The sequence below is a fragment of the Heliconius melpomene genome, chromosome 3, assembly GCF_056956725.1.
Source record: "Heliconius melpomene rosina isolate 202511_hmr_F chromosome 3, ASM5695672v1, whole genome shotgun sequence".
Classification (NCBI taxonomy): domain Eukaryota; kingdom Metazoa; phylum Arthropoda; class Insecta; order Lepidoptera; family Nymphalidae; genus Heliconius; species Heliconius melpomene.
Genome location: NC_140391.1, coordinates 2,068,401 through 2,093,916, shown reverse-complemented (window position 1 = coordinate 2,093,916; position 25,516 = coordinate 2,068,401). Strand labels below are relative to the sequence as shown.

At 34.2% G+C, this 25,516-nt stretch overlaps 3 protein-coding genes across 15 annotated transcripts in view; 2 read left to right on the top strand and 1 right to left on the bottom strand.

The window, feature by feature from the left end:
• Positions 1 to 14,824, top strand: part of mask (multiple ankyrin repeats single KH domain) — a 41,244-nt gene extending 26,420 nt beyond the window's left edge. For 9 of the 13 annotated variants that reach the window (XM_085207613.1, XM_085207617.1, XM_085207616.1 and 6 more), the window contains 25 exons: positions 302 to 574; positions 1,303 to 1,471; positions 2,071 to 2,308; positions 2,572 to 2,704; positions 3,094 to 3,194; positions 3,524 to 3,740; positions 4,110 to 4,256; positions 4,521 to 4,646; positions 4,894 to 5,042; positions 5,790 to 5,939; positions 6,339 to 6,461; positions 6,959 to 7,108; positions 7,732 to 7,903; positions 8,486 to 8,615; positions 8,972 to 9,177; positions 9,722 to 9,859; positions 10,226 to 10,312; positions 10,631 to 10,810; positions 11,291 to 11,429; positions 11,870 to 11,958; positions 12,444 to 12,599; positions 13,078 to 13,191; positions 13,575 to 13,751; positions 13,914 to 14,123; positions 14,522 to 14,824. In XM_085207613.1, the coding sequence (XP_085063739.1) occupies positions 302 to 574; positions 1,303 to 1,471; positions 2,071 to 2,308; positions 2,572 to 2,704; positions 3,094 to 3,194; positions 3,524 to 3,740; positions 4,110 to 4,256; positions 4,521 to 4,646; positions 4,894 to 5,042; positions 5,790 to 5,939; positions 6,339 to 6,461; positions 6,959 to 7,108; positions 7,732 to 7,903; positions 8,486 to 8,615; positions 8,972 to 9,177; positions 9,722 to 9,859; positions 10,226 to 10,312; positions 10,631 to 10,810; positions 11,291 to 11,429; positions 11,870 to 11,958; positions 12,444 to 12,599; positions 13,078 to 13,191; positions 13,575 to 13,751; positions 13,914 to 14,123; positions 14,522 to 14,548 (3,801 nt within the window). In that variant the 3' untranslated portion in view covers positions 14,549 to 14,824. The remainder of the gene's footprint in view (positions 1 to 301; positions 575 to 1,302; positions 1,472 to 2,070; positions 2,309 to 2,571; positions 2,705 to 3,093; positions 3,195 to 3,523; positions 3,741 to 4,109; positions 4,257 to 4,520; positions 4,647 to 4,893; positions 5,043 to 5,789; positions 5,940 to 6,338; positions 6,462 to 6,958; positions 7,109 to 7,731; positions 7,904 to 8,485; positions 8,616 to 8,971; positions 9,178 to 9,721; positions 9,860 to 10,225; positions 10,313 to 10,630; positions 10,811 to 11,290; positions 11,430 to 11,869; positions 11,959 to 12,443; positions 12,600 to 13,077; positions 13,192 to 13,574; positions 13,752 to 13,913; positions 14,124 to 14,521) is intronic. The other 4 variants (XM_085207611.1, XM_085207620.1, XM_085207609.1 and 1 more) reach the window with 3 other exon arrangements.
• A 374-nt stretch (positions 14,825 to 15,198) lies between these two features.
• LOC146539834 (alpha-2-macroglobulin receptor-associated protein) lies at positions 15,199 to 22,129 on the bottom strand. Its single transcript, XM_085207621.1, has 7 exons — positions 21,679 to 22,129; positions 21,331 to 21,543; positions 19,743 to 19,953; positions 17,280 to 17,450; positions 16,439 to 16,536; positions 16,064 to 16,153; positions 15,199 to 15,591 (listed from the first exon to the last, which is right to left on the bottom strand). Exons 1-7 carry the CDS (start codon positions 21,853 to 21,855, stop codon positions 15,460 to 15,462), a joined length of 1,092 nt encoding a protein of 363 aa, XP_085063747.1. The 5' UTR covers positions 21,856 to 22,129; the 3' UTR covers positions 15,199 to 15,459.
• Positions 22,130 to 22,790: 661 nt separating this feature from the next.
• Positions 22,791 to 25,516, top strand: part of LOC146539833 (E3 ubiquitin-protein ligase RNF19B-like) — a 48,882-nt gene continuing 46,156 nt past the window's right edge. The window contains exon 1 of the mRNA XM_085207604.1: positions 22,791 to 23,375. Within this exon, the coding sequence (XP_085063730.1) occupies positions 23,252 to 23,375 (124 nt within the window). The 5' untranslated portion in view covers positions 22,791 to 23,251. The remainder of the gene's footprint in view (positions 23,376 to 25,516) is intronic.

Here is a 25,516-nt window from a genome sequence, read left to right as displayed (position 1 = left end):
AAAAATATTTTTTCATATGTGGCATACCATGATATTATTCTGAAATTATAATATAATGATGACATCTGAATATATTCACAAATTTTCAATCAAATTGAACTGTCAAGTGATTAGACAAAAAATATGACATTGTTTTCTACATAGTTTTTGGTTGATTAATAAAGTAATAGATAAAACAAATAAGAGTGTGTTGAAACTAGGGTTTATTTATTCATTAATCTAATTATATTAAAATTTACAAATAAACGTTCTACAATAATTTATATTTGATCATAATATAATTAATACTTTTATTGTACAGGGTTTCACTCCACTAATACTAGCAGCGACAGCGGGTCACGAAAAGATAGTAGAAATACTCCTCAACCATGGTGCAGACATTGAAGCCCAGTCAGAACGCACCAAGGACACTCCACTGTCTCTCGCATGCAGCGGGGGCAGATACGAAGTGGTGGAACTCATATTGAACCGAGGAGCCAACAAGGAACACCGCAATGTGTCTGATTACACGCCGCTTTCGTTGGCTGCGTCTGGGGGTTACGTTAATATTATAAGGCTGTTGTTGCATCATCAGGTAATTTCTTATAAACTATAAATAAAAATCTATAAATAATGTGAGTTAGATATTAAAACGATTTTAACATTAAAAGGTCATAAAACTCAAAAATGTTCAAAGATATTGGTAAAAGCGGCCATTTCAATAATCGAGAGAAATCAGGTAGATTAACCACAAAGATTACCAAATATTTTAAAATAGTATAATCTATACTAATATAATAAAGCGGAAGAGTTTGTTTGTTTGTTTGAACGCTAAGATCTCTGGATCTACTGGATCGATTTACTTTGTTTTTGTTTTGTATGAAAGCTGCATTCTTCAGAAGTGCTATAGGCTATATAATATTACATTACACACATATACTAATAAATTAAAATACTTTCTAATTTGACATGCAATTTATTCTGCCATGTTAATAACAACCGTCGTCGCTACGCGACCGCGTTCGTTACCGCGTCATTTTGATATTCATCCTTATGAAAATAAATATAATAGTCACTTTTAGCATTTCATCTAGATTGAAATTATATTTCTATAGAAATTATATTCTTATATTTCAAGCAGGCGTAGCCGCGGCCGGGTCCGCTAGTAATAAAATATTACTTATCGTCTACTACAACATTAGATCACTTTAGCGAAGTCGTAAAATAATAAGAATTAATAAGATTTAGCTAACTCAATAAAAAATCCAAAACTTAAACTATATTTAGTATTAAAAAGACAATATTTACTAATACAATTTCCAGGCGGAGATCAACTCCCGCACGGGCTCCAAGCTGGGCATATCGCCGCTGATGCTGGCCGCCATGAACGGGCACACGGCCGCCGTGCGCCTGCTGCTAGACTGCGGCTCCGACATCAACGCACAGATCGAGACCAACCGCAATACCGCGCTCACGCTTGCTTGTTTCCAAGGTATCGCTATTAGTATTAGTAATGCGTTATATTTTATTATAGTACGGGCTGTATGCCGTCTCGGCGGTTGTGGATTGTGTGTCCATACACGTTTTTTTTTTAATATTATACGGCGTTTAGTTCTGCCACTCAACACGCAATGCCTCCAGAATTCGGCAGAAAGTGGGGAACGAAGTGTCTTAACACTAGGTTCCCTCTGCCTACCCAGCTGTGTGGGGGGGGATACAGTGTGAAGCTGATACATTATACTTCTTATGAAATTAAGTTACAAGGACATTTTTTTTACTCTCTTCCTTTTCCTTACTCGCCATAAAGGGAAACGAAATATTCATTCAAAGTAGTGTATGCGGGCAAAATTAAGACATTCTGTTCTCCACTTTGCGTGTTGAAACTCGTCAGTAGAGCGAGGAAATGCAAATATTAAATAAATCATTTCCTCGAGTGACAATCGAACTCTCGTGCCACCTTGCACTACGACTGGCCTCAATATAAGCAAGCAAGGATTTTTCAGAAATGTATGTTACATATACATATTTAATATTAATATAATATTTATAAATAATTAATACAGTTACATAATTATATTGTTATGCTAACAGGTCGACACGAAGTAGTAAGTCTTCTGCTAGATCGTAAAGCCAATGTGGAACATCGTGCCAAAACGGGTCTAACACCACTGATGGAGGCCGCCAGCGGTGGTTACGTGGAGGTGGGGCGAGTGCTGCTGGACAAAGGGGCGGATGTCAACGCGCCCCCAGTGCCTTCGTCTCGTGATACAGCGTTGACTATAGCTGCTGATAAGGGACATACTAAGTTTGTGGAGTTGTTGTTGCAGAGGTTAGTCTTTTTTTGATATTATTATAGTTTTAATGTGAACTTTAATGGAATAGTATAGATGTATATAGGATTCTTAACTTAAATAGTGCAGTATTTGCTTGTTTATGGTGACCTACCCTAACTAGACTAGAAATAGTGTGGTATGGTCATCTCCTATTTTTTTTATTGTTGGCAAATATAACACTTACGATGTAAGTTAGAAAATATGATTGAAGTAGATAATGCGATATATAAACATACTATATCTTTATTTAACTGTGTAGGCGGGCGGCAGTAGAAGTAAAAAATAAAAAAGGAAATTCACCATTATGGCTGGCCGCCAATGGCGGACACCTTGCTGTTGTGGAGATGTTATACGCTGCCGGCGCTGACATCGACTCACAGGACAATAGAAAAGTAAGGCTTTTAATATTTTGTTTATTCATTTATGTTGTTTTTTTAAATATTTATGACATAGCTGTCATTTATACCTGAGGGTGTGTTCTCGTCGGCAATTGTAAATAACGAAGAGTGCGGCGTTGAGTTCCGCCACCAACACGCAATGCCTCCAAAGATTCGGCGGAAAGTGGAGAACAGTGTCCCAAAACTAGGTTCCCTTTGATCGGGAGTACATTGGGACACATTGAAACCATTGACCTGATGTAACTTAGCCTTATATGGCCTTTTTCAAGAAATGGACTACTCATCACAAAAATAATATTTCAATTTGAATCAGTTATTTCTGAGATTGATGCGTTTTAATTTATAATATTATAAACTTTTACTATATATATTTTTTTTCATAGGTATCATGCTTGATGGCTGCCTTCCGCAAGGGTCATACAAAAGTAGTGAAATGGATGGTCGGTGTCGTAACGCAATTCCCCTCCGATCAGGAAATGACCAGGTGAGATCGTTTTTTACAAAACTTTGCTTACTTTTATTTTATTTATGCGAAAATTGATTGTTGATATAAATTTAGGGCTGTCTAAGTGTAAATGTGACTGTTGTGGGATCGATTTCCACTCTGGGGTAAAAATTATTTTCATTTTTCAATCTTTGATGGGTAACAATATAAAGTACGATATTAAGCTTCGCCACTCAAAGCATAATGTCTGTCTGAAATTAGACAGTGCCATTGGGAACGGAATGTCTTAACACCAAACTCCTCCTTCCTACCCTACTATATTCTAAATATAACGTAAAGCTATATTAACATATGCCATCAACATCCAGGTACATCTGCACAATATCAGACAAAGAGCTGTTAGAGAAATGTCAAGAGTGTGTACGAGTGATACGAGCGGCGAAGGAGACGCAGGCGGCGCGCGCTAACCAGAACGCGACCATACTGCTGGAAGAGCTGGACGCGGAGCGGTGCCGCGAGGAGAGCCGGCGCCAGGCCGCCGCGCGCCGTCGTGAGAGGAAGAAGAAGAAGAAAATGGAAAAGAAGGTATTCTATAATTAGTGGTGTGGATGCAAAGGGTACTATTTAAGTGTAAAAAGAACGATTTGAAGAAAAAAATAAAGATAATAGGATAGGCTAGAGTTTTCAAGATATTTTTATAGAGTTCTAGTTATGTATCAAAAAAATATAGTTACATAATGTATAATACTTCGCGGACGTATTATGTAACTTTGGTTTTTTTGTTGAGATTCGTAGGCTTTACCAATTCTTTAACTACTTTTTTTTGATGTTGTTATTAAATCAATTGCATACAATACCATTAAAAAAACTCTCAAAAATCATGTAAAGATTTTTATTATTGCCTTTTATTATTCCATAACACATACTCATTCAACATGTTGTCACACAAAACAGGAGGAGCGACGTAAACTACAAGCAGAGAACGACAAGAACACCATCTATAGTGACAAAGCGCTCGGCGAGATCTCTGAGAGCGGAGAAGGCGACGACGAGCCTGTGCCTCGGGAAGAGGGCGACTCTGGTATCGACGCTAATTCGCAGGTTATTGTTAATATTAATACTGTACTGTTGTGGGTTCGATTTTTACTCGAAGAAATTAATGATTATTTATTAAGATTTTCATTTCCTCGCTCTGGCCCCAAGGCAAATCCCGGCGTTGAATTGCATCACTCAACACGCAATGTCTCGAAAAATTCGGCGTAACGTGAGGATCAAAATATCTAATCAATAGGTTCCCTGGACACAAGAGCGAAGAGCACATATTAATAATACATCTTAACTCATTAGCATTTTACATAACTACAGGGTTCCTGCTCATCCTCGGACGTAAAAGCACCTCCGGCTCAAAGCGCGAAGTTGAAAAAGAAGAAAAAAGAGGAAAAGACTCCTGCCGCGCCACAGCCTCCACCTCCTAAGAAACAACCAGATAAAGTAAGTCTAACCTACAAATAATAATATAAACAGTAGTATTTTAAAAGCTTTTTTACATAGTAAAATAAAGACCTTTCCCACTTTTGTACGATAAATACTTTAAACTACTTTACATAATGGATTTTAACTAATACGCAGGATTTAAGGTTGTTCTCTGATAAACAATGTACTTTTCTACATAAGCATAATGTATTACATAACACACATGAATTATGAATACTTTTATAGATAAGTTTATTATGTCCAGGTAAAACCTAAACTAGAAGTGAAGCCTGAAAAAGAACCTAGTACTAAAAATGATAAAAAGCAAGAGAAAGAGAACGTAGCGCCAAGCTCGCCGCCTGCCACGCCCGCCAAGCCCGCCGCGCCTGAGCGACGACCCGAGAAGAAGGAGAAGTATGTCTACTAAATTTATTTGAGCTTCACTCTGTATCCCGCACCTAGCAGGACAGGTGAATGGAACTTGCGAACCTAATACTAGATTCTTCCGTTTCCCACCCTCCCCGGAATTCTGGAAGCATTACGTGTGGAGTGGCGGAATTTAACTCGTTAACAGAGCGTAGATATGAAAATATTAAATATTTTATTCCCGCGAATGGGTCACAACCTAAAACCGCCACGACGCTGAGACGTTGCGCTGATTTGATTTTAGGATGTTTACTTATTTTAAATAATTTTCCTTCCAAATGTTCAATGCAGAAGTTCAGCAAGCCTAGCTTCAAGGTGCCCACAAAATATCGGCCGAAATCTTTTACAGAAATTTAAATTGTTGTATTATGAACTGCAATTTTTTCAGTTGATAGTTATGCAACGCTCAAGTCATATATTACATTAGTCACAATTATGTTAATTAGGTTATTTTTATTTTGTTTGAAAAAAAACCAGTCGAGAGGTTGGCACTGTGTTCTTATTCTTATAAGTTTATTTGGTATTTTATTACTCAGATGCTACGTTACATACTAATATCTGAAGACAAAATCAACTTAAATATTTTTAAAATAAATAACAAGTCTTTTTTAAAATCAAGCACTACTGAAATTGAATATTCATTGTATGTTAATATTGTATGTAATACTCAAAATTATTATTACTTTGGAATAAATAAAACGAGAATTAGTGGATAAATGGTATTTATTTTTACAGAAAACTTGAGGAAGATGCCAAAAGTATCACCTTACCGAGTGTTAAATATGGGAACAGTTCTCGAAAGAGTCAAGTGTTTGAGTCCAGCAGACACAATCTAGACAAGGACGATGACGCGACTGATAAAAATAAGAAGATACATGCTAATCAGTAAGTTTTGTTTATTTTTAACATTTTAAAGTGTTATTCCACGTTTAGGAAAGAAATACTTTTATAGAAATATGTAAAAGTTTGATTTCCAAGAGGCGCGGGTTCCATATCCCGCTACGTTCAATTTTTTATGTTTTTAATAAAGTGAGTTTAGTTTAAAATATTATTCTTTTTAAATATTAAGAAATATTATGGTTTGTTTTATAATAAATTTAGTGCAGCTGTAATTGTAAACTAAGCTTAAGATGTGATATTGAATTAGTCATTTAATTTGAAACTCAAGATGCTAATTTTACACGCAATTAAGTTCTTTTTTTTTATAATGATAAATATCCACTTTATACAAAATTTTGACATTTGTCCAGAAAGAATATTATTAAGACTTTATTATTATCTTAGATGGGAAAGTGACAATAAGAGCACATCTCCGAAAAGCAACACTAGTGGAACTCGAAGGGAGGAAGGCTGGAAGGAAGTGGTACGCAAGTCCAGTGTACAAGCCCTCTCTACACTTGAACCTGGGTATACTTTTTTAATATTTTATTATTTTACATATAAATTATTCTACATTCTTACAATGAAAGTAAGAATTTTAAGAACATGGATGTTGCTGAATTAGCTAGTGCGCTTAAACAACTGCCAACATCTGCTGGTTCTAGTCCGGATACATTATAATTTTTATACTATTCTAAATATTTTTTTTCTAATTACTTATAGATTAATCGTGGCGTAGGGGCACAAGCCTGCGACTGTTGTGGGTTCGATTCCCACTCGAGGAGGTGAAATATTGAATATTTTCATTTCTTTGCTAGTAATGAGGCAAAGCGCGGCGTTGTATTCCTTCTCACACAACAAACAGGCATCACATTCAAGATCAGAAATGGGTGGAAAATGGAGAATCTGAGGAAGTGTCTTAACACTAGGTTCCCTCTGCTTACCCTGCTATGTGCAGGATACATCATGAAGCTAAGAGAATAAAAATAAAAAAATGACACCTTTAAATAAATTTGCATAAACAGTTGTAAGAAAGTGTGCGTGGCGGCGCACGCCATATCGCGCGTGATCGGGCGCGCCGGCTCCAACATCAACGCTATCCGCTCCGCCACCGGCGCGCACATCGAGGTAGACAAGCAGGTCAAGGGGCAGGGCGAGAGGATTATTACTATCAAGTGAGTGATCACTTTTATATTTATTTTACGGAAGTAATATCGTTATTATATTTTATTTTATCTTGTAATGTTAAGATAAAATCTATACTAATATAATAAAGCGGAAGAGTTTGTTTGTTTGTTTGTTTGTTTGTTTGAACGCTAAGATCTCTGGATCTACTGGATCGATTTACTTTGTTTTTGTTTTGTATGAAAGCTGCATTCTTCAGAAGTGCTATAGGCTATATAATATTACATTACACATATATACTAATAAATTAAAATACTTTCTAATTTGACATGCAATTTATTCTGCCATGTTAATAACAACCGTCGTCGCTACGCGACCGCGTTCGTCACCGCGTCATTTTGATATTCATCCTTATGAAAATAAATATAATAGTCACTTTTAGCATTTCATCTAGATTGAAATTATATTTCTATAGAAATTATATTCTTATATTTCAAGCAGGCGTAGCCGCGTCCGGGTCCGCTAGTAAAATATAATAACGATACAAAATTAAAAACGTAACTAATAGATAAGCTAAATTAATAGTTTTTTTTTAAGGGGAGGTAAACAAGAAATTTATTTTTGTTTGTTTATTTACTAGATGATAAATTATGATGTTTTCCATAATTCACAGAGGGTCATCGGAAGCGACGAAGCAGGCAGCGCAGCTGATCGCAGCCATGATTCGCGACCCCGAGGCGGACATCGGGCAGCTGCTGCCGCGAGCCAAGCTGCCCACCGCGCCGCCCGCGCCCCACACCCCGCACCTCCCCAAGCCCGCGCCGCACAAGCAGGCGCCCGCCAAGGTACAGTGTCGCAACATTGCACTTTGTCTTATTTGAAACCACTAGATTAAAAAAATCATTCCTATAAGTGGGAATTGAACCCTCTACTGTTTGCGGTTAGACGATGTGCCACTCTGCCACAATATTTAAAATGTATAAGTCATTTTATAAATATTTTTCGTAACATAATCCGTATTATAGATGTATCACAAAGGATATAATGCAAAACTATAATTAATTCTGGTGTATTCTAATCATAATTGTTTATTTCTGAAGAAAAAGCTAATAATAAAAGAAAAAAAAGTAATTTTTATTGAATAGAAGTAAATAATGATTTTGATAGCAATTTTTTCAACTGACGCTCTTGATTAGAACAATAATTTAATTATTAGAATTTATTTCTTAAAACTACTTATAACTAGCCTTGTTGTGTAAAACCACACCTGCTAAGTGTTTCAATCAAAAAATACTATCGTCAAAAACCTACGATCACCAATACCGATAACTAACATAGTTTATTTAAGTTAAGCACCAGAATATTTAATATTTAAAAGTTGGATACATATATAAACATCAAGTATAATAATAATATAAATATTACAGCCTACCATGCCAGTGGGCATAGCGACCACGATAGTAGGTCTGGGCGCGAGCCGCTCCACGCCGCCGGGGCGCTCCGCCACCAAGCCGCACTCCGCGGCACGACCGCCCATGCCTCGACTGCAGGCACAAGGTGATAAATATGAAATTAATTTTGATTGATAATTTATGTTGTGTCGAAACCTTCTGTATTGTTAGAGATGATAAAAATAATTTATTATCCTGAGTCGACATTGAATCTACAATTTTATATGTATTGCCATATAAATATTTTTAAAGTGTTACTCCACACTTAGGAAAGAAAATACATTTTGTATGTTTTCTAAAAAGCATAATGTAAATAATTTAGGGTAGACAGCGCTTTGCCGTACGCCTCTTCCAAGTGAATGAAATTAACTTAATCTCAATAAATTCGTCTTGCATACATTTAATCTTAATTATTTTTTTCTTGTTTTAAAAAAATTTTTCGAACAAATCTCCTCTCCCTAGCCATACAACTGCCAGAGAAGCGGACAACGATCACCACCACAACTACGCTCACGACCACGAGCAACCTGCCAGTGACCACAAGTGCCAGTGCCAGTGCCAAAACGCTGTCGTACACTGGCGCGATAGTGGGCGCCCGAGGTCACACGTTTGCCGCCAAGCTCACTGCCACACCATCTGTTGACACCAAGCCTAGACCGACACCACAGGTAAGACAGAATCTATATTAATATTTTAAAACTAAACTGTTTATTTGATTCAACATGCTTATTTCACACTAGTGGTATGCACTGAAAAACATTTTCTGTTGGATAGTCCATTTATTGAGGTATATTGTTAAATCACGTAAATTGTTCAATCATTTGGGACTTTGAATATAATAGAGAACTTTAGTTATTTCCATTTGTCTACAGAGGCTGCAGGTAAAGGCCACTGAAAACTAATTATTGGTTCTCATTAATGGCATTCACTCTAATGCCCGTATTTATAAATCACTCTCAAGATCTTGAGATGTCGTTTTCATTTATAGATATAGTGGTTTATGATTTAGGGCCTAAGTGGCGTATACCTTTTTGAACGCCATACTGCCGTTCACTTTGCATAATCATAGTATAGTATTTATAATAATAAAAAAAAAATAATTTCACTTGTTTCTTGTCGTTTCTTTTTATTTATCTTTATATGTTCAGCAGTTTGTGGTTAAAGTATAGCATTTACTTACTTTAATACGAATGCATGCGATCCCATTCACAGGTAATACCAAGCAGCCCAGCACCGAGCAATAATGCACCCGCTAGTGCTGCCTCCCCTCACAAAGCACGCGACTCACCTCCGGCCAAGATTGAGGAGGAGCCGCGACCTGCTATACGGCAGCATAATGATATTTTACAGGTAAAACATTGTGTGGATATATTGACATACTAAATATTTGTAGCGTTGAGTTAGGACACTAAATATGGTCCTCGCATTAGGCAGGAATATGGGGAACTGAGTGTTTTGATACTGGGTTTTCTTTGCGTTCCCTGCTCCATGCAGGGCGACGCGTAAAAGGTAAAAAAAAGTTTTATCACTATAACACAATCGAGGAGTCATTCCTGCCCTTCGGTTTTAATTTCTGAACTCTAATTAAAAAGTAAGAAATATCATAGAATAAAATCGGCGCAGCCAGCTACCTTCAAGGTCATGTATACATAGACTACATATACGCTACTTAATTAATATTTTAATGTTATTATTTATATAACGAAATGTTTACAGCTAAGTCCTGATAATTCGAGCACATGGAGCAATGAAGACATACCAGTGAATTCATCTTCAGCACTCCACATTAATACCACACCTCAGGTAGGAGTTTTATTTAAAATTCTATTTTGTCTCAAGATTTGCATTTAAGTGTATTTATTTAACATGAAGTTGAAAGTGTTTAGTTAGTGATTTTATTTTTTGGAATGTCTGACGATTCAGGACAAATTGTAGTGTTGGGAGTTTTTTATTCAAGACAATGTTTGTGAAGTATGGACCTGTACTTTGCATTTTTTTATAAAATAAATTTTCTATTATTTTGAGAAACTTTTTTGTATTGGAAACATGCAATTAAACAAAAAACAATTTAAACTCTGTCTATACCCGAAATTATTTTAAATTTGCATTTAATATTTGCAGGTAAACACAAGCGTATCGTGCCCGAGCGCGAGCAGCGTGGCGGGTGGGGGTGCAGGCGGTGGTGCGGGGAGCGCGGGCGGCGGAGGCGCGCAGGAGTACTCGCTGTTCAAGGACCTGTCGGTAGGCGCAGCCGCCATGTGGGGCGCCGCCGACCACAACGTCGACCTGCCTACACCACAGGTATTTATTTATATGGATTTTGGCCTTCTTATTTATTTGTTCATTTAACGTGTATGTCAGTGGGTATGCATTTGTACCTACACTTATCAGCTTCACCACCCACCACTTTCCGCCAAATTCTGGAGGCATTGCGTGTTGAGTGGCACTAGAATACAACGTGTTTACATTCCTCGAGTGGGGATCAAACCCACAACCAGTCTCATTTACAATCATACTCTGCGCCACGACTGGTCTAAGTCAAGTTAACTAATATTTAAATGGCAATCATTAAATGGATTAATTATTTTAATTTTCTCGTTCCGGTAAATCAAAGTGCTACATTTCCACCACTTAACTCGCAACTATTACGTATTCAGACGGAAAGCGTAAAACACTGTCCTGAAAGTTGTCTACGCATATACGTACTATAGACGTGTAGTGTAGCTATAGACATTTACCATAATCAGCCAATATAATTTCGTGTATATTGATATCGCGAAGCACTGGCCACAGGTGGACGCGAGCAAGGCGCCGGGCTACCGCGGCGGCGGCGGGGGCTGCTCGCCGTGCTCGCGCACCTCCTCGCATGGCTCAACGCCACCGCCGCCGCCGCCCCCGCCCTACCACCCAATGCCTATCGGTGAGTGTTTAACATTTTAATTAAGATCTACATTCCACATTCATTCAACCTAAAGATCAAGGTTCAAGGAATGATTGCATGATAAAAACAAAAAAAAAAACAATTTAAAAGCAGCAATTTTTTTATTTAAGTTAAGATCTGTACATATTCAAATTTAAACGATTATAAAATTTGTTGTTATGGATTCGAATACCACTGAGGACTGTAAATTTTATTTTATTTTTCTTGCACTGGAATCCAGTCAGGTACTTGGTTCCTGACGCAATGTATCGAATTCGGGCTGTAAATGGAGAGCTTTAATATTTGGTTCCCTCTATTTACTCTGTTATGTAGCATAAAGTGTATGAAAAAGAGAAAAATATTCATCTTGCATAAGAAATATATATTTTATAGTTAGAAATGTTTCACATACGTCAAAATTAATCGCTTTTATATTACAGGCAATGCTGTAAATGCAATGGACATGAGCGGGTTATCTAGAAATGGACCAATTTTCCAAGACAATTCCAGGAACGGACATAATATGATGGCAAGTTTTCATTTTATGTATCCATTTTTTATATATTTCGCAGATATGGTCATGAGAAACAACGGTTGTAAGTCAGTTACCATTAAAAAAAAAAGTCAATATTAAAAATGTTTTCATTTCTACAGGCAGGAACAAATGAGTAGAATTGTTTTATTATTTCTTCTCTTTGCTTGTCTTGTAGGATGTTGGTTCTTTGTTTTTTAGATTTTCGCTGCATCCCATATAACAGAAGGGACTACTAACTAATGTCAAACATTCCGTTACCCATGCCAATATACCAGACATAGAATAGTCGTGTGTTAAGTGGCGAAACTTAACGCCCCGTTTTGTCTTTTTACCAGAAAGAGAAAATGAATAATTTCTTCACCCGAGTAGGAATTGAACCCTCAATTGTTGCATAATTTTTGTTTTCGAATCTATTGTCAAATAATTGTTCCGCCTAGAACATTATATTTATATATTAATAAATATAAATGTCCATGCAGGTGGGCATGCAGACCGGCCCCGGAGTGTCAGGCGTGTCAGGCTCTCTGGGCATGGGCTTCGTGGGCGTAGAGTCACGGCTTAACCCGCGCGCGCCCGACTTCGCTCAGCGACACACGCTGATGCAGCAACAGCAGCAGCATAAACATGCAACACAGGTGGGGGTCGTTGTATAATAAATTTTAATATTCAATATATTCATATTTTATTTTTGACCATTTGAGTCATTTGATTTTGTAAAAAAAAAATAATAAAAATGTTATTTTTAATGATGTCTCAAAAATCGGTAAAAAGTGGGGAATTTAGTATGTTAACACAGGGTACCCAGTGCATACTCTACTATGTTTAGGGGATACCACGTGAAGCTAAAAAACTTCTAATAAACGACTATGTTTTGTGTTTTACTGAATAACATGAGTGTCACATTGCATTTATTGCTTTAATACCATACTGCTATAAAAAATACAAAAATATAATTACTTCTATATTTTAAAAATTTAATGAACTTAAAAATATACTTTGTATATTTTATTCTGTAATAAAAATATTAAATACACTAATAACTATTTATAAAATATAAAAAATTATAAATATAACATATTAATAAAAATTTCCTTTTATCCATTCTCTAATTAGCAACTTTTGCAACAGCAATTGTTCCCCGGCGGCAGCGGCGGCAACATCAACTCCATGCTGCCGCTGTACCCGCCGAGCGCGCAGCCCAAAATGACACTCGGCCATCCTTACCAGGTTCATATCTAAATTTATTGTATAGTTTTTTTTTTTCAATTAATTGTGAAAATTATCTGCGGTTTTACACGCTTCGTTTTGTCCAGTCAAAATGGACATACATTAATATATCTGAATATGCAGTAATAAATTATTCAAGTGAAAATTTAATTCGTAATTGTCGCTTGTACAGTTTGTCATTAATATTATAATATATATTAATGTTATAGAATATATATAATCGTTATTTATTTTTCTGAAACTTTTGATTGTGATGCTGTCTGTGGAAGTTTTAATTCAATATCATTTGAATTTTCCTAAAAATGTAGAAGCAGTTCTTAAAACTGAAGTATAAAAAAATTTCCTTAGATAATGTAAACTATTTCAATTTATTAATATTCCAGTCTCTAATCGACCGTAATGTGGGAGTGGGCGTGGGAGTCAACTCAGTGGGCGTGGGCTGGGGTGAGGAAGAGGAACGCAAGCCCCGACCAATAGGCACGGAGCGCGCGTGGAAGTTGGCTGCGCCTGATGATTGGATGCATGCCCACCACCACCGCACCGACCATGATAGATACCAGGTTGGCTTTTATAATTTTTTTCTTATCCCACTCCTAATAAAACTTGTTAATGTACAGATTTATTGATTGCTTAGAAAATATTTTTTCTAACTTTAGATCTAACTATAGTACAAAATTTTAAAAATGTAAAAATGATTCATCAAGTATATTTGAATTCGACAGCAAAACGTAACCAGTATGGGCGTGAACGTGGGCGTCGGCGTGAACGTGGGCAGCGACGCGTACGGCACCGTGGGAGGCGTGGGAGTGGGCGCGGTGGGTGCGGGTGCCACCGCCGCCGCCCTCTCTATGATACACACCATGCCCATGCCCTACATGCCGCCGCCCGACCACCACCACTGGGACCAGCAGCACCACGCTGTTGACAAACAGGTGAGTGAGCCCAGCGACGCGCTTTATCTTGTCAAAGCAGGGATATGAAAATAATTTATATTCCCGAGACGCTGTCTCACTACACTACGAAAATTTCAAGTAATTGACCACGTCAGGCCAAATAAGATGGTGTAGGACATACCTATCCTATATAGATATACATATATATAGGAAACATAAGAAAGAAACCATTGTCACAATGCTGAATCAAAAACCATGGCCAGATGATGGCTAATGCAAAAGTATGGGAATATGTATACCAAATAAATATACGAAGATATCAAATAATACTTTGGATTTAATTTTTGGTAAATGCTATTTTATGAGAATTATACTTTTAGTAATTTTCCATATATAGAATGCTTGTATACTGAAATGTATTTGTTTTGTCCCCACAGCAGGCCTGGAGCAAGTGGAGCCACTAAGCGTCGGCCGCCGCAACTATCCCACGAGGATTATATATAATTGTAACCCTTGGAAACGGTGTAGATATTAGTGAGAAAGAATTATATTATACAGATTATCTATATACATAATAGAGAAAATGATCCTATCGAGAAGTCCTTATACAGGTCGACCGACTGAAGCGAGCGTGTCGGGGGCCCTCGGGGTGGCGCGACGACCCGTCAACATTAAACGTGTAATAAATAATAAATTTGCTTGTACATGAAGATTAAATATCATATATTGATGCACTGTAACCACTGGTGTTTTTAATGCCACCTAAGTTTTTTTTTCCAATTATTATTATTTTTTATTATTATTATTTTTAATATTATTGTTAGGTATATTTGGGTAATGTGTATGTTTATAAGTAAATTATTACTGAGGACTTTGCGTCTCGAATATGATTATTAAAGGATGTGCGGTAAGTTCTAGGTAAATAAACCGTTATTGAAACTTTTACAGTGTCTTCTTGAATAGGGCCTTACTTGTTCATATGCATTGATTATTTTTAATTATCCTAATAATTTGTATTAAATAAATTTTATAATGATATTTAGTTAAAAGCTTTATATGAATACCTACATAAATTTTTTTCAGTGACAAAACAGCATAAATTGAAACAAAACTATATTTTCCAATAATTGTTTATTTAAGAAAAAAATATCAGAGATTCATTCTGAAGCATATAAAAAAGACCTTGAAAGAATTTTTTTTATGTCGCCAAAAAGTCATGATAAAATTGTTTGTATTTAATAGTTAAAAGTCATTTTATTTGAAACATGAAATTCTTTGGAGTTCCTATATAAATATACATTTACACATTCATTTTTCTACTTAAATTATTAGAACAGTAGTATTAGTTACATTGTAACTTTATGTATATATAAATTTATAACTCAGTATGTCTGGCCATGATCTTCCCTTCTAGCTCCGCGTGCAACTTCTCCACTTTACGAGTGTGCTTCTTTATCATCTGCTGGTGATCAGCAAAGTGGTCCATCTTATCACCAGGTGCTGCAATCTATAAACCAGTGTTGAATTAAAATAACTTAATTATTAAAATCGTTGAATTTAATAACTAACTTAAATAACTTTAAGAACACAAATAGAATAGAAGTAATATAAAAACAAATAATACAGTTAAAAACATTTAGTTTAAGTACCGATTATTACTCAGTCGAAAGGGCAACAAGATACACATTCAAATATTAAAAAAGAATGCTTCTGATAAGTAATTACAAAAAGACTAAATATACTATTGAGATTACAATCACCCTGTTGTATAAGTTTGATCCCCATTCAAAAGTGATTGTATTTAAATTATATATATATTCATTTTCCTGTTTTGGTAAATTATATCACTATATTGAGAATCATATGCATTCCGTCAAGTAGTGGGAATGGAGTATTTTGACATTAGCCTCTATGTTTAGTTGTATTTTAAAACAGAGAAATCCTACTAAAAAATTAAAGTAGAAGTATATGTATACCACCTTACTACGATGTTTATCAAAGTTGGTTGCCTCGTCGGCGTGCAGCGTCCGCAGTTTCAGCAGGCGCGTCTCGTAGTGATGTAGCTCTACCTATTATATAAAGTTCTATATTGTACTACAGTATATGTATAAGAAAAACTCCTAAGGGTGGACTTACCATATATATTTTTTATAATGGAGAATATAATATTATTCTTGTATTAGGAATAAACGCCGAAGCAGGTTTGAGGCCGTCGTAGGACAGTGTCTGACTGTAAACACGACGTTTGTGGGTTAGTTTCTCACTCGATGGAATGAACTATTTGCAATTGCTCGCTCTGGTAATAAGACAAAATGACATGTGTTTGACCAAAATGTTAAATATGATTTGTTTACCTTTAAAGAGGCCAGTTCGTCTACAGTGAAATTAGCTGCTGCCGCCAAACGCCACAGCCCCTGTACTTTAGGTTCAATGAACTCTTTGTTATTGGGACCTGTCAACGATTATCGTTTTGATAAATAATGAATTATCATTATGTTGAAATATACGTATTTTATTTTTTTCATAAAAACCGTCTCTTCGGCAACTGTCTTAACTAACATATAAGAACCCTACTTTAGAACACAAAAAAATAACGTATTACGTTATTTTTTCGGTACGGTGTGATTCAAATCTAGCTACATTTTACGTTTTAAAATTTTTATACGTTTTCTAAAAAATATGCGAAATATATTTTTCGTGTCCAAAAACACTATTTTTTTTAATAAATAAACAGTTATTTTATTAAACAGCTGAATTATAAGATAATATTTAACAGGACTGTAATTTAGAAATAATAAATTTTAAAAAAGTAGAGACTTGTGGCGCAGTGGCATAGTAATGGCGTAGACTGTAAACGCGCTTATTTTCGATTTTCACTCTGGGCTGTGAATTATTTTCGTTTTTCCTCTCTGTTCTTCAACACACAATGTCTCGAAAGTTAAAGAACGGAGTGACTAAACACTAAGATTTCCTTCGTCTGCCCTGCTGTATGTGGGATTTAGCGTGAACTAAAAAAAAGTATCAGAATCTAATCCATGAAATATAATTGTTATATTGAATTTATTCTTTAACAGTCTACCTTTACATTGCATCCCGGATACAGCAGGATAGACAAGGGCCAAAATCATCTTTAAAACTGAAATATATAGAAAACTATATAAGTTGAAACAATTAAAAATATTTAATTATTACAACCTCTCGCAGCGAGTCGTTGCAATCTATCATAACCGTCTCTCAAGCCGCGATGTTTCTCGCGCACCAAGTTGGCCTTATCGACGAAGTTCTTGTCGACGTTCTCGTTCTCGTTGTTATCACGATCGTAGTTGATGTCATTGAACCTTTCCATTTCTTCTTCGTTTACTACATCTAGAAACAAAAAAAATGTTGTTATATATATATACTGATATTAAGCTTAAGATTGAAAGTTTGTTTGGTAGAACTCACTTAACTCAAAAACTACTGATTCTAATTATAAAAATCCTATACGTGTTAGATAGTCCATTAGTCGAGAAAAGCTGGAACCATATTACATTATGTTAATCGTTGCAATGGTACCCACTACCCCAGTGTCAGTTACCTCGGGCACTTAAAAATACTTAATACACAACTTAATCGTATTCATTGGACCACGCAAGCAAAACCGCAGGAAAAAGCTACTTTGTTATATTTTGTTGAATTGAACCTAAAAAACTTCGTAATCACCCATTATACACTATCCATTGGACAGTTTCAAACAAGTCAAAGGGCAACATTTTTGCTGTAAATGAGAGTGATAAGACAGTATTCCTTGAAGTGTATTTTAAACGAACATACATAAACAATCTTTTAATTTAGGACACAGACAATTGTATTCAATTATGCTATTTATAGATGTACTAGCGACCCCCTTGCGGCTTCGCCCGCTTTTACTACTGGATTATTCATATAATGTATGTTTGCAAAGCACTTAAGATAATGTGGACACTTAAGATAATTAATTAAACCCTAATGCAACCCGCATTTTTGTAGTTTCAATAAGTATTTTCCAATTGTTTTACTCGGCAAGGATTTTTTAGTAGGTACCGTAATTTTAAATCTGTACTACTAATCTTTTCAAGTACTTATTAAAATATATTTAAATGACTATTTTTATATAGTTAAATGACTATTTTTAAACGGAAGAAATTATAAACAAAAGCCTACCTACTAATAACTACTACAAAAAATATGAAACCAAATATATCGCGCTGAAATAATACATTCAACTCCAATTATCCAATACGTGCAAACGCATCTAAATCTTCATTGCTACAGCGGGCGGGTTCTTTTTTTCGAGCTTGTGGTTAATGTTGAAGAGGGTATTCTGTCCCTGATGAAAAGCAAGCACTACGTGGCTGCCTGTGAGGAAAATTAAATAGAATGCATTGGCCGGGAAGCGAACCCGGGCCACCCGCGTGGCAGGCGAACATTCTACCACTGAACCACCGATGACTGCTCATGACGCACTTGTATAAGCAAAACGTCGCGGGGCGCGTTTCGCAGCAAGGATGTTTTGATATTGTAACAACTTCTAAAGTACTTATTAAAATGAAAAACAGAAAAAGACAGTTTTGATCTACATTAAATGGCCAACGTAACTAATATACTTATTTATATGCTGAGAGTAAAGGATCAGTAAAACTTAAGTCGGCACAGCTGATGAGTCAACGGCGTGATGTGTCAATAATTAAATGCGTTTTTCTCTAAAACTATTCGCAATTTCGAGATAGTGTAAACAGCAAATTTTATCTTCGTTTAACGTAGAAAATTAATAAAGTATTTTAAAGGATAAGGATTAATACCATTATGGAAAAATATCCCTCACAATAAAAAATATATTGAAATTACTATTTTTAGACAGAAATATGATTACTACACGTTATCCTTAAAAGATAAAAATATGCTCTCGCGGACTTTTTTGTAGATCTTATTAAGAGGAACAATACTCCAGTACATTATTTTCATGTAGTACTTACCATTAAAGCAGCGCATGCGCGAAAGTGTCTCAACGGGTAGGACTTTAGACACATTTATCGTATTTATGTTAATTTACATAAGAATGTACAAATAATAAACTATATATAAACCTTCCCTGAGAAATACTCGACCTAATGGTGAAAACCGCATAAAAATCCGTTGGGTGGTTTAGAAGAAGAAGAGTTAGAAAGTTCAGACAGACACGAAAAGCGACTTTGTTTTATAAGATATATGATATGATATGATGCCAACATCACTTTATGGACTCATAAATTTTCTCGGAATCGGTATAACAATTATCAGTATTAAAAATACATTTAATTTTTTATAACTACACATATTACATATGAAATGTTATTATATTACCATTAGTTAAAAGGTAACTGACATTTCTATCTGATTTATTAAAAGGCTGTTAATATTACGTTGTAGGCAAACTAATAATATTATCGATAAAAACCCAATATATTTCTACTCGGCGGAATGAATTATTTTCATTTTCTTGCTCTGGTAACTGGTTGAGTTTTGCTACTTAACAAGTAATGTCTTAAAAAATGGAAGGGTAAATAGGGAACAGAGTGTCTTAACACTAGATTATCTGCCGAATAGGCAGGATACATTGAAGCAAAACATCATCATTGAATACAACTATAAAAAAATTACTTTTATATGCCTCTTGATCCCCAGTCTCCATATTAGCGAGAATGTCGTAGTACTGATCTATTTTGTCCTGATGATGAGTGAACTCTTCCCTTAGGGCTGCAAGCTCTTCACTTGTGAAACCTGAAGCTTCAGCTTTCGACCACAACATGTTTAGCTTCTTATCTTTAAATAAACTTTTATTAATGTAGCCATCCATAGCAGAGTTGTATGCCTAAAACATAAATAGTAAGGATTTGGATCTACATATATTTATTCTCAACTTCATGCTGTGTCCCGCATGGAGTAGGGAAGGCAGAGGGGGCCTAAATGTTGAGTGGAGGAACTCAACGCTGCGCTTTTGCCGCAGCACCAAACCAGAAAAATAAAATTTAAAATGTTTCATTTCCTCAAGTAGGGATCAAACCTACATTATGTCACTTTTTCAGTCACGCGCTTGTGCCCCTGCTCCAACGTAAATTTAATAGCGAGAAAGTAGGAAGAGTGATGTTATTGTATATTCTCTCTGCATATGTTTTTAAATATAAGTTAAGTGTTTACTTAACAGTATGTTTATATTGATATATTGAATTTCTTTTGGTGGCATCATATCAATTTGTTTTATTTACAGATGGCTGTCAAGGCACACTGGGGCAGAGTCAAACAATTGTAAATTCAATCCCTATTCCCCTCTGTTTTCCAATAAGACACTTCCATTCCTCACTTCCCGCCAAATTCTTTAGGCATTGTGAATTGAGTGGCAGAAGGCAATACTGCTTTGTGTTGTTATTAAAGCAAATAAATGAAAATATTAAAAATTTAATTCCCCAGAGTATTCATTGAACCCACAACCTGTGACTTATAAAATCAGATGCTAGTGCTTTGGAATGGTCATATTATTAAATTATTATCATTTTACAACTCCGGTAGGCAAAGTGTAAAAATGTCTCAACTTCTGGAGGAATGTGTAGAACAAAATGTCGTGCCAATTGGTAGCTTCTCTCTGCATACAAAGCTATATGCAGGATAAGACATGAAGTTTATTAATGTCATATGTTGTTACCCGTATCTTAGGTTTATGTATCATATTTTAAGTACTTGTTAACTTATTAAATACTTATCAGTATTGTAAAAAAGCAAATGTCATTGACACATAGTGCAGTGCTTTAAAATGCTAAATTATCTTATCTTTATTATTATTAAACTGTTTTAATACATATTTTAACATTGTAATAGACAAACTTGATTTGTACTGAATATTACCTTTAATTTAATGAACAAATCTATAGTAAAATTAGAAATTTATGTGAAGCTTTAATACTTTGTCACCAAAAATAAATAAATATTTGACAGGTACCTAGTAACACATTAGCATAAGTATTTTCTTAGCTTCATGCCATGTATATCATCCTGTATATTGTATGGTAGTCTAGAGACTACTTAGTACACTTGATGCACCTTATTTGTTAAATTAAAAATTGACATTATATATTGAGTGATTGAATCGAATGCTGTGAAGTGAGAGGCTATCACACCAACAACATGGCATTTAGTCGATTTGTATCACAATGACTCAAATAATTATAAAATAAAAAAGTAAATGTAATCTTACAGGATCTTGTTTTTGCCTGACATTAGGAGCATCATCAAAGTGTTCTCGTAATCCATAAGCATTCATTATATTTGTGAGCTTTCTTCTAAGATCTGCTTCTTTAAACCCTTCCTTGTCACCTCCTTCACTTTTTACTCTTTTATGTATAATTTCTTCTTTGTCTTGAATCATCAAATCACTATATAATGATTTCAGTTTTGGTTCCGTAAGACGCTACAATATCAAATAATAGAAAATGTATATTAAGTAGATGAAACTCTTAACATTAGATAAAGTATGTAAATTATTTTTTAAGTAATTTAATTACTTTTAATGGTAACTTTCAACTAAGGCGTATTTAAAACTTACCAGCTGGGCTTTTGTCCATAAAATATTTAATTTATTCATCCGAAATGGTTTCTCTAATTTTCTAAAATCTACTTCATTTGTTTTTTTCTCATTAGCTTTTTGGCTGTACTTATTCTCACAAAATGCACAACTTATCAAAAATGCTATGGTTAATAATTTTATGTGATATGAAATCATTTTTAATATATATTTAAATGTATATTTTAATTTATTGTTGCATTAACCACTGATCTATCGCTTGAAGACTATAACAGTCTTCTAACACAGGATTTGCATTATTCCTATTTTCCTTTACTATAAACAAAAGAAACTGGGATGTCAATAGAGGAATGTATTATCATTAACAATTACAATAATAGTATAATTAATTAATTATTCGTTTCACTACGATAAATAAAACAAAGAACAAAATAACAAATCACGGCCAAAGATGGTTTACATTTGACATTTATCGTACGGCTTCGGTTGTCATTCATTCATTCATTTCAGTCATTCATTCTGTCTGTCATCTGCTTCATTCTATATATTTTTTTTATGGTAGATAGGCAAGCATTTTATCTCACCTGGTGGTAAGTGACGATGCGAACGATGATATATTCAGGGAATATACATTACATATTAAATTGTCAATTTTTTTCTAATTGTATTATCGTCAAAAAACGTGTTTTTTGTTTTATTTATTCTAAGAGAACAGATTTTTTTAAAAGTTCTAACCGATTAAAAAAAAATAGAAACTATTTCCGAAACTATCGAAGGTTTCAATTCTATGAGGCGAGAATACTAATTATATATTAGTTAATATTAGAATTATAAATTTCACCTTTACGTTATCGTTTACGATTTTTTTTTATAAATTATTCGTTAATCATTACATTTATCGTTAGTCTGTACTTTAGATTGTTGATCTGTGGTGTACATATTTGATGACCACAGATTACGTAAAACAGATTAAAAATACATAATAGCAAATAATATAATTAAATTAAATTGTTAAATTATACGAAATACATCTTTTAATATATATTTAAGTATATTTTAATATAAAATTAATTAACTATTTATTTATGATTTTTTTGTACTGGTAATCATTAGTCCAATTAATGAACTTCAAATTTTCATTTGACATTTGAACGGGAAACAGATTTTATCATCCGAAAGTAGCTCCAAGGTACAACTTATAAGTGGCGTTGTTCGACGAGGTGTTGACGCTTCAGTTAATATTTTTATTTTGGAAAAAAATGTATAGAAATCTAAACATTTATCACCATCGTAGTGTGATTGTAAAATCATTGTTTTAAATCAAAGTTTCATTTTATCTTGACAATTTATCGAAACGAATACAAAACACTTCATAATGGGAGTCTGCAATCTACCCGTCTGATTGCATCTCATAATTCGTCGAACCATCGGAACTTTCTCTTAATACCTTGCAAGTATACTGTTACTCAACATTTAGTTGTGAAAAGAGGTCTGAGCAATCTCTGATGATTTATAACGGTAGTTTGTAATTGACGTCAAGCTTGCGAAGCTTACTTTGACGATATTTGTGAAGTGTAATGTATTAAGTGTTGTGATGGTGGAACGCGAAGGGATGCGCCGTGGTGGCTGCGGCTGGGGTGGCGGAGTCCTGGGCCGGTGGTCACTCCGCCGACTCCTATTAGACAGCCCTTTGGTTGGCAGAAGACTTGCTCACTCAGGTAAATTATTGTCCACATTTTATGATTATAAATCTGTACTGTAGGGAAATATGATTCATGCTATAGGAATGGTCTTTATCAATGTTTTAAGTTTAATTGATATATGTTTTTTCATTTTAAAATTTATTTATTGAAGTGAATGAAAATATTCCCTTTGATGTACAGTAGATATTTAATCAAAATTCTTACAAATTCATTTAAATCATTATAACAACTAACATAAATTAATTTTCAAGTGAAAAAAAACAATTTTGATGTTGATTGTTTCTTACAACCATAACCAATTGTAAGACATTGGAGCAATAATATCTCTCAATCATATGGGTCATTGCCATTGGCTTGGTCAAGCCTTAGCCTATGTCTGACCTTTATTTGTTAGTGTATAAGATTGACATTATGGTTAATGAGAGTAATAATAATATATGTTAAATATAGAATCTAATGTTTAACCATTAGATCTTACTGTCAATCTTTCATTGTCCACCTGCAATGTACTTGAGTGACAAACATGAGTATTTTCTATAAATGTAAAATTTATTATTTTAATATTAAATCCAATTTTCTGTATATCTATTTCAAAATTAAAAGAAACAACAGACATAGAAGCTCTACTTGAATAGAAAAATTGAAAACATTTTTCTTTATAATAATAACAGGTGGTCATCATATCAATAATATTATTTAATTCCGTCTTACACAAATCTAACTAAACAATGAATGCTCTCACATGAGTTAAACTTCATTTAGCAATAAAAATGACTCATTGTTTCTCATATTAAACAATTATGAGAAATTATTTCGCAATATTACTGAATAATTCATTCACTTTATCAATTTGGAGCTAAAATTACATTATTCTGTTGTTTTTGTTGGAAAATTAAAAGTAGTTTAAATATTTATAAAGTATCAGAGTTTAATTATGATATTATAAATACAAAATTATTAATTTTGTGTGTTAAGACATTTATGGTTTGCAAAATATTTTTTTGCAAGATTATATTCGTAATCTCTATATAAAATAAAATAGTATTATTGTCTGTCTTTGTTGTGTTATTAAATATTTAAGCATATTTGTTTTTATGGAATTAATCCTCACTTAAGGGAATGGTTATATTCTATTTTGAGTTCCTATTGGAAATAGGCAATGTCAAGAAATATGAATGGAAAAGGCTAGTGTCAAAACAAGAGGGCCCTTGTTACTCTACTATGAAAATCTCCTTTCTCATGTAAACATGTTATATTATTATATGTACAAAACATAACACCTTAGCCCAGTTTCTCAAAGGCCACTAGCAACTTATTTTTGTAACACATCATTTATAAACATAATTCCACAAGGCTGAGGAAGATATTAAAGTAATGAAATCTACACTCAAGGTGTATCCATTTGAGGTGTGCTAAAATGAATACAGCATAAATATTTGAAAAGTTAGTGAAAATATATGTATATAATTTTAATTATGAAAAACATATTTCAATACAAATATACTAAGCATAATCACAATAATTAAGCTACATATAAAAATCATCTATAAGTAGTATTTTACTAACATCCAGATTGTAGGAATTATTAATATAATATTATTATTATTCCAATTTGTTATTTAAGTCAACATTTATTTTTCTTTGTAATTTTTATTCTCATACATGAAATGATCAACAAAGTTTACTGAAAACCTATTTTTTTATAAATAAAGGAAAATGTTCGTAAAAAAATGTGTTGACTTTAAAAAGAGTTATGTGCAAAGAACCCTTCCGATTTAGTTTTTTAGAGATCATTAAAACAAAGAATAAAGAACACTTGTACGATGAATGTGGTGTTGTCAAGATATAGCTGACTTAAGGCAATAATTGTAAAATTAAATACTTCAGGGCTAATAAAATCAAATCGCGACCTTTGAATATGCCAATGGACTTCTATAAAGTGTACGAAACATAGCATTTTTTTTAGTAAATTTTCGATTACCAAATTCGATCAATATAGTCTCTAGTTTAAAAAGTAAAACTAAAAAGTGAAAGCCAAAGCTCGAAAAAAAGAATCATTTTCCACATTTTATATCTTCTTCTTCCTGGCATTAATCCTGGCTATTACCAGGGTCTGCCTTCCTACTCAACCTACTCCACTTTGCGCGGTCTTTTGC

Excerpts from the sequence above, each read along its gene's own strand:
- LOC146539834 (XM_085207621.1), bottom strand. The coding sequence starts at position 21,855 with ATGATTTCATATCACATAAAATTATTAACCATAGCATTTTTGATAAGT. Across the intron at positions 16,154-16,438 it reads ACGAACTGGCCTCTTTAAAG|GTAGAGCTACATCACTACGA; the intron begins GTAAACAAATCA and ends TTTATATAATAG. Across the intron at positions 15,592-16,063 it reads TTGATAAACATCGTAGTAAG|ATTGCAGCACCTGGTGATAA; the intron begins GTGGTATACATA and ends ACTGGTTTATAG.